This window comes from Toxorhynchites rutilus, chromosome 3, assembly GCF_029784135.1.
Source record: "Toxorhynchites rutilus septentrionalis strain SRP chromosome 3, ASM2978413v1, whole genome shotgun sequence".
NCBI lineage: Eukaryota > Metazoa > Arthropoda > Insecta > Diptera > Culicidae > Toxorhynchites > Toxorhynchites rutilus.
The window spans coordinates 255,978,536-255,986,895 of NC_073746.1; the positions used below are offsets into that span (position 1 = coordinate 255,978,536).

General features: G+C 41.1%; 1 protein-coding gene across 1 annotated transcript; it reads right to left on the reverse strand.

Moving 5' to 3' along the window:
* Positions 1–6,657: 6,657 nt before the first annotated feature.
* LOC129777061 (ubiquitin-like protein 7) lies at positions 6,658–8,138 on the reverse strand. Its single transcript, XM_055783117.1, has 2 exons — positions 7,826–8,138; positions 6,658–7,767 (listed from the first exon to the last, which is right to left on the reverse strand). The coding sequence occupies exons 1-2, from the start codon at positions 7,968–7,970 to the stop codon at positions 6,764–6,766; spliced, it is 1,149 nt and encodes a 382-aa protein (XP_055639092.1). The 5' UTR covers positions 7,971–8,138; the 3' UTR covers positions 6,658–6,763.
* Between the last annotated feature and the right edge of the window lie 222 nt (positions 8,139–8,360).

The following is an 8,360-nucleotide window of genomic DNA, read 5'->3' on the forward strand; positions in this document are numbered from 1 at the left end:
AATGAACGATGAAACTCTTTTAACGGTTATCGCCGAAGCTGAAGAGATCGTTAACTACATTGGTCTACATGCCGCAAGAGTCAACGGACGCTGAGGCGCTCGCGCCTAAACATTATTTGCGTGGTACCGTTACAGAGTTGAAGGATCCTTGTATCGCACCAACACGTCAGGCTGAAGCGCTTCGAAGCACTTACCAGAGGTCTCAGTACATCGCCGATGAACTATGGAAGCGGTGGCTAAAAGAGTATGTCCCTTCGTTGAACGTGAACAGCAAATGGCTGGAAGACTCGAAACCACTTAAGATAGGCGACCTAGTGTTCATCACAGACGATCAAAATCGCAATGGATGGGTCAGAGGGCGAATGGACAAAGTCATCGCAGGCAAGGATGGCCGTGTGAGACAGGCAGAAGTTCACATTTCCGGTGGACTGTTCCGGCGACCAGTAGCTAAACATGTAGTCATCGAGATCGGGTCATCAGGTAAATCTGACCAGGAAGCAGGTTCTGGACAAGGTTTACGGGGGGAAATGTTGAAACCACTGGGCACTGAAACCCAAGTGGCCGAATTCACTTCGTCTGAGTGACAGCAGCCCTGGCAACCGGAAAACAGTTTGAGCGAGAAACGTCAAAGGAAGCCATTCTTTTTCCGATACAAGAACAATCCAGATCAAGACTGAAAAGTTCTAAGAGAGTCTAGATATTTAAGTCGTGGGTTTTATGGGAAAGTTGGATCTGATAAAATGTTCTTTACTGACGGTTCATTCATAAACGGGTCCACGGGCTTCGGCATCTTCAATGAAAATTCCAGTGCCTCTTTCAAACTCAAAGATCCTTGTTCCGTGTATGTCGCTGAACTGGGTGCGATATATTACGCATTAGGGATCATTGAAACATTGCCCATCGACCACTATTTTATTTTTTCAGACAGTCTCAGCTCAATAGAGGCAATCCGCTCAATGAAAGTTGATAAACGCTCATCTTATTTCCTAACAAGAATAAGACAACTATTGAGTGTTTTGGTCGAAAAATTATTCAAGATTACCTTAGCATGGGTTCCCTCTCATTGCTCGATTCCGGGGAATGAGAAAGCGGACTCGCTAGCTAAGGTGGGCGCTTTAGAAGGCACACTTTTTGAAAGGCAAATTGCTTATAATGAATTTTTCCACATTCCTCGTCAGTATACGCTCGTAAGTTGGCAGCGCATGTGGAGTGAAGATGAGTTCGGTCGTTGGTTACACACGATTATCCCTAAGGTCTCGACGAGTGCATGGTTCAAGGGATTGAATGTAGGTCGTGATTTCATTCGCGTGATATCTCGGCTTATGTCCAATCACTACAACCTAAACGCGCATCTCTATCGCATTGGGCTCGCAGCAAACAATCTTTGTGATTGTGGCGATGGCTACCACGACATCGAGCATGTTGTCTGGTCGTGTATCCGGTTCCATGTTGCTCGCTCTCAGCTCTCTAGAACACTGAGAGAACAAGGCAGACAATCGGATATCCCCGTCCGGGATATCTTAGGTAGCCGTGATCCTGATCTTCTGCTTCATCTATACCTGTTCCTCAGAAACGCCGATGTCAACGTTTAATGATGTTTCCTTCGTTGTGTCCCTGTTTCATATCCCTCCTATCCGATCTATAAACTTTTACTTAGTCGCGGCAATACATACACACACTCTTTACAGATGCACGGGCCGAAGGTTGTGCAGTCCACTGATCATTCAACAAGAGCCAAAGGTTGTACCGCTCATGACAACTCTACACGAGCTGATGATTGCGCCGGCTAGTGACCATTCTATCCTGGATTCCTCGAGGCGAGAAAGACGCACCACGCTAGATATGGGGTACAGACTAGGGGAGCGTTGCTGATTAATGGTCAGCTGCATCCCAATAGGAAGTATCCCGTGTCGGGCACACGTACAGAGCATCGAAGACTGCAACATACCAATTATGAGAACACTTGTAATACTAACCTCGAGCCAACCGCGAGTAATCGGTTACATATTACTAACATAGTTGTAAGACAAAAATTGTCAAAATATTGGAGTCCCGGCCCCGTCAGGCTAACGCCACATGTGCCTTAATAAAATATATATTTTGGGAAAAAAAAATAAACCTATATGTTTCTAGTTTGAGCAGATTCAAACCGAACTGCTACAAAAGGAGTTTTAATTCTCAACAGCTATTCTCAGTAGCGTTACGATGTTGAATTTGCGGGCTCTCAATATTTCCGTAAGAATTCGGGTACTCGCAATGAAGTTATTTTTTTTTTATTAAATCGTTTATTTTTACAGGCTCAGTTACATAAGTTTAAAGGAGCCAAACTCCTGACTGTATTGTTACAAGTATATATAAACATTTTTCCTTAATTCTAATGTTAATGGTGTAGAAAACCGATTACTCGCGGCCTACTCGAGTTTAGAAGGGTGACATATTTTTTCAGGAAAAGGAAGGGATAAAAGGATATGTTAACAATGTTCACTCTCACATTCACACTCACATTCATTACACTCAATTCTTAAGCCTATCTTATATCTAATATGTATTTACGCAATGAAGTTGTCACACTTGAAGTTCCATGTCCAGAGTTTCCAATCACTAGTCCATGTTCTTTGCTTCGGTCTAGTCCGATTGTAAGAAATCAAAAGAATTTGCCAATTGAATTTCAATATCGTAAACGATCGAAAGACAGACAGAAGCAAAATACTATACGATAGGAGTGAAACGTGTGAACGATCCTAAGCTAATAATCTCACCTATCGGAAGCGAGTGCAATAAAATCTGATGCAAGAAATAACGGAAAGGAAAGGGACCAAAAAGATCGTACACATTTCTTATCGCGCTAGGCTCCGTTGACCTTAGAATGCAGTTATGAGTCAAAGATAAGCTTTAGGCAGGAGTTGCATGTGGTGAAGCACAGATAAGCGATAGGTAAAGGAGTTATAAAGGGTGTGTCACATCAAATTGCATCACGGAAAAAACGCTGTAGAAATTCGCCCAGTAGACCGATCCTTTTGAAAATTTTAGACAGTAAAATAAAAACTATTAAACAACTTTTGGCATTTTCCATTTTTCATACTTCGAGCCCAAGCCCGTATGCTCGTACCTTCCTCTTTACCCCGTCCATAAGGTTCTGTACAACGTCAGGTTGTAGTTTTTTTTGAACAGAAATCCATTTTCTCTTGAAGTCCGCCTCCGATTTGACAACTTTTGGGTTCTTCCGGAGGGACTGCTTCATAATCGCCCAATATTTCTCTATTGGGCGAAGCTCCGGCGCGTTGGGCGGGTTCATTTCCTTTGGCACGAAGGTGACCCCGTTGGCTTCGTACCACTCCAACACGTCCTTTGAATAGTGGCACGAAGCGAGATCCGGCCAGAAGATGGTCGGGCCCTCGTGCTGCTTCAATAGTGGTAGTAAGCGCTTCTGTAGGCACTCCTTAAGGTAAACCTGCCCGTTTACCGTGCCGGTCATCACGAAGGGGGCGCTCCGCTTTCCGCAAGAGCAGATCGCTTGCCACACCATGTACTTTTTGGCAAACTTGGATAGTTTCTGTATGCGAATCTCCTCCGGAACGCTGAATTTGTCCTCTGCGGAGAAGAACAACAGGCCCGGCAGCTGACGAAAGTCCGCTTTGACGTAGGTTTCGTCGTCCATTACCAGGCAATGCGGCTTCGTCAGCATTTCGATGTACAGCTTCCGGGCTCGCGTCTTCCCCACCATGTTTTACCTTTCGTCGCGGTTAGGAGCCTTCTGAACCTTGTATGTACGCAGTCCCTCCCGCTGCTTGGTCCGCTGGACGAATGAACTTGACAAATTCAGCTTATTAGCGACATCCCGGACCGAACTTCTCGGATCACGTCTAAACTGCTTAACTACGCGCTTGTGATCTTTTTCACTGACGGAGCATCCATTTTTGCCGTTCTTCACCTTCCGGTTAGGTTCTCGAAGTATCGTTTTAGTACTCTGCTGACCGTGGATTGGAAGATTCCCAGCATCTTACCGATGTCCCGATGTGACAACTCCGGATTCTCGAAATGAGTGCACAGGATTAATTCACGACGCTCTTTTTCGTTCGACGTCATTTTTCCAAATTTACGAAAAATTGACAGTGAAGCATGGCCAACGTGATCTATACACCCTTATCTGATTTTAAAGCGAAAGCTGAAGATATAATTCCTAAAAATTAAATTTCTACAGCGTTTTTTCCGTGATGCAATTTGATGTGACACACCCTTTATGCAAAGGAGCAAGAACGTATTTAGTTTTCTCTTTCTTTCGCACGTTACATTTGAATTTAGGATAGAATTAGGATAGAATGAAATTGTATATAAAAACCCAAGGTTCTTTGAATAAAGTAAGTAGTCTTTGGAATTGTGTCGTGACGAATACATCCGAAACATCTATTTTGAATCGACTGACGAGAGTTCTTCAGATTCAAGTCTTCCAACGTTCGCAACAATAATTGTATAATTTGCGCTCGGAGTTCGTGAAGATCTTGTACTCGTTGATCCTCCCGCTTAGTTGATATTCGATAGATTGTCCAGCTCCCGTTCGTTACTCGTTCCGTACGGAATTAGTGCGAAGGCAGTCAGTTCAATTTATTGAAAGGAATAATTCTGATTAGCTTCCGTTCGTGGCCGGTTCCGTAGGGAATTAGTGCGAAGGCAGTGAATTCAGTTTGTTCGAGGTTAGGCTGATTCTTGCGACGCTTCTACTTCAAATCTGTAAAGTGCCAATCTAGACTCATTACGGTTGATTCCTTCGCTCAACCGAGTTTGCGTATTGGGCAACTTTTACACCGATTATACTGTCTCGAATTTCTTTGTGAATGGGGAACAGACGCCGTGTTGAGCCGCATCTCCATGGTAAACAGACGATCGGATAGTCTACACCCTTCGTGGCGAGAGACGTGTTCTATAGATACATAAAACTTGAAATTGAACACAGATAACTAATGTTGACTTTATCCCATTTTTTATTGAACGCTCTTCGACACATGATATAATTTATTCTATAATCTGTTTCATCCAAATAAAATCTATTTTTCGAACTAGCTGACCCGGCGAACTTTGTCCCACCCACAATTGGTATGTTCCTTTAACACTCCTATACTCGCGCATTGGTCTGTCAGACCGAGAAATCAATAATTCGTTCATTTCTCAGAAAATATCAACACTACGACTTTGCGATTTTCTCTAGCTTCGTTTTTCGTCGTTCGTCATCGTTTAGCGTATCGAATGTGTTGGTATAAACGGGACGTGTGCCACTTTTTTTACACTTTCGGTGTGACACACAGACGCGAGTATAGGAGTAATTTTTTTGGACAAGTGACTTTTTTCATATTCTAGAATATTGTTGAATGAAATGTATAAATTAATGTTAGTGGCGCGGAATAATTATTGAATATAATGCATATGATCATTACCGGACTATTCTTATTTGATTGCAGTCCCTTTTGTAACAGGATTGGACGGATCCATATATTAACTATTCGTTGATATATTCGTCGTTAGATTCATACGTTCAAAAGCAAAATATAAATGTTTGACTTTCGTATAGTTATTCGCAAAATATAATGGTCATACATATACACACATGTGAAAGGATTTCACTTGTGAAAGAATTGTAAACAGTAAACTATAAACTACTCGGTGGCTTATGGCAATTTTTAACAATCACAGTTTCGGGGATATTTTTTTATAATGAACAATATCGACAAGAAAACGAGAAAATGAAAAGGAAGTTCCTAGAAACCCTTTTATATCATCTTTTTATGCCCCATCTAAAAAAAAGGATTTAATTTTTAGTTTACCAAGAATATAGAGACAAAGAGTATTAGAAATATGCAAACTTTATATTCCAGAACCTTTTTCATCTGGTAATTATCTAGAAGGTCGTTATACATTCTTCTCTTCGATGAAATACCCGAAAACACGCAACAACTACATGAAATGTAAAAAATAAGTTTATTTCGATCATGTAGTTATGCTATGTTCTGATTCTTACTCCAATGAAATCACAATCGATTAATACGTTTTTATGTGATTGTAAACTCTTTATAGTTCCATGAATTGTATTCAGTTGCTTACTTTTAATTAATAACAGTGAAAAATTCAAATTTCGTTATTTGTGTTGGAGTATCAAAAATTGCTCTGTTTTGAGGAGGGTGAATTAGATGACTATCAAAACACGAAAACAAAAGACGAAGAAAACATATTTTTTGGAGTATTTTCATTCAATTATACCCTCTTCTTCGAATAAATGCCAATAAAGCCTACAAAATACACAATGACAACATTACAGAGAAGTTCAACTTTCGGTTTGTGGCACCGTGCGCGAGTATACGTGTTATGATTTTGCACGCGAGTACAGGAGGGTTAAATATCTTGGAGCACTGTAGGTCCCACAGAAATTATTTTTTGTACGTGATTTATCATCGTGATATATTTCTTTTTTGGCTTATAAATCTGATGCAGATTAAGACGCATCAAACCTGATACTGATTGCTCAAATCCGTTGCTCCGTTCTCAAGTTAAATCGTGAGGAACGGACACCATACAATTTTTGTTCATGTAGATATCATGAGTTGTAAACATTCAATGATTCGCCCATGGGGAGAGGTCATCGCATTAGAAAAATGACGATCATCGAAATTAAGTTTGAAACGACCATTGATATATAGTCGATTATATTGTTTATTGAATATAACAAGTGTGTTCTACTCGCATTTAATAATCTATACGAGAAAAAAAGTTACCTTTAATTTGCCATTCCACTGAACACAAGATTTATCGCAGCTTCAACGTTCCCATTGCAAACAATCAATGCCTGCAGATTCGTTTCGGTATCAGCAAGCCCCATCTCTCTCATTTGATCCAGCTCCGAACGATACGTGCTAAGGCTAGCTTCAAGCGTTGAATGCTGTGATTGTGTTTGCGCGCCCACATCGTTGTCGGGGTTTCCAGTGGCTACAGAAGGGTTGGATGATGGGGATGTATCCATGGGCTCTACCTCACCGGAATTTGCTCCAGATCGCCGGTGTGATTGAATTACTTCAGATAATGCGTTCATGAACATTGAAGATGTGATGCGATTGGATGGTGGGGTGCTTGTTGATGTGGATGGTTGATTAGTTTGTTCTGTGCGTTCTCGAGTATCTGCATCTCGCTGAGATATGTTAGAGAGTGAATTATAAGATCCGGCGAATGCTAGAGCCGATGCAAGTTGATCTGCTGTGATGCGCCGTGCAGAACGCGTACCGGTAGAAGTTGTTGGTGATGTGTTATCATCGCTTGACGAGGAATCTGATAGTGCATCATCTAAAGCGCTCTCAATAGTTGGGGAAAACGTCGTGGATTTAGAGATCATTTTGGAGTTCAAAAGTTGAACTATTGAACGAGATGCCTCGATTAGAATGTAGTGTTTCTCCGCTATGCGTCGTATGGTTTCTGGCTGTTGCATTGATGACAACAATATAGGATCCTTCAGAACGGATAATGCCCACAAATCTTTGCGAATTGCGGGATTCGCATCTAACACATTTTTCATGAATTCCGGATGACGAACTTTCTGAAAATTAGACGAATCTACAGTCCGCCATATGCCCAAAATCTCTTGCACATCCGCCTCAGTGAAGCTTTTTACTTCCGGCGTAGGTAACACTTCTAGTTTCCTTTGTATGAGATGAATCACGGAACCATTCTCAATCCCCTTGTCTTGAAGAATGTCGTCGTTTTTAAGTAGGTCACCACAATAAACAAAATCTAGAAATTATAAAATAATTATTCTGATATTTTTTATTATGAAATAGTTAATTCTTACCGAACTGGTCTGGAGGAATATCACTTATTGCTTTACTGGCTTCTTCGCGTAATTTCTCTGTTTTACAACCTAAATCGAAATCAACAACTTTAATTTTCCTGTATGAATTGAACGGCAAGTGTACCCCTATGTAAAGAAAAGGCATCTCGGCAGCTTTAATTTCCGAACCAAATTCAATTATTTTCTGAAAATATTTAGACTTCAATTTACTGTCCTCTAGTTTATATAGTAGTATTCAATAATGACGACAAAAAGTTATAAGTCATCACGAGAATTTCTGGAGGTAGGCAAAAATTGACAATTGGCTTCTTTTTTTTCGCTTCTTTTTGTATCCCAATGAAAATAAATATTGCCTGAGCCAAGATGAATAGAAGTATTACTACCGGCAAGGCGCCTAGAAGTATATCCTAAGGTGGGCCAACTTGCTAAAACCACTCTTCAGCCATCTTGGAAGTCTACTGTGCTTTGTTTGCAAACGAAACACAATACGCTTGTGCCCAAGCTCGCTCGTGACCACTCTGTTTCTTTCATGCTT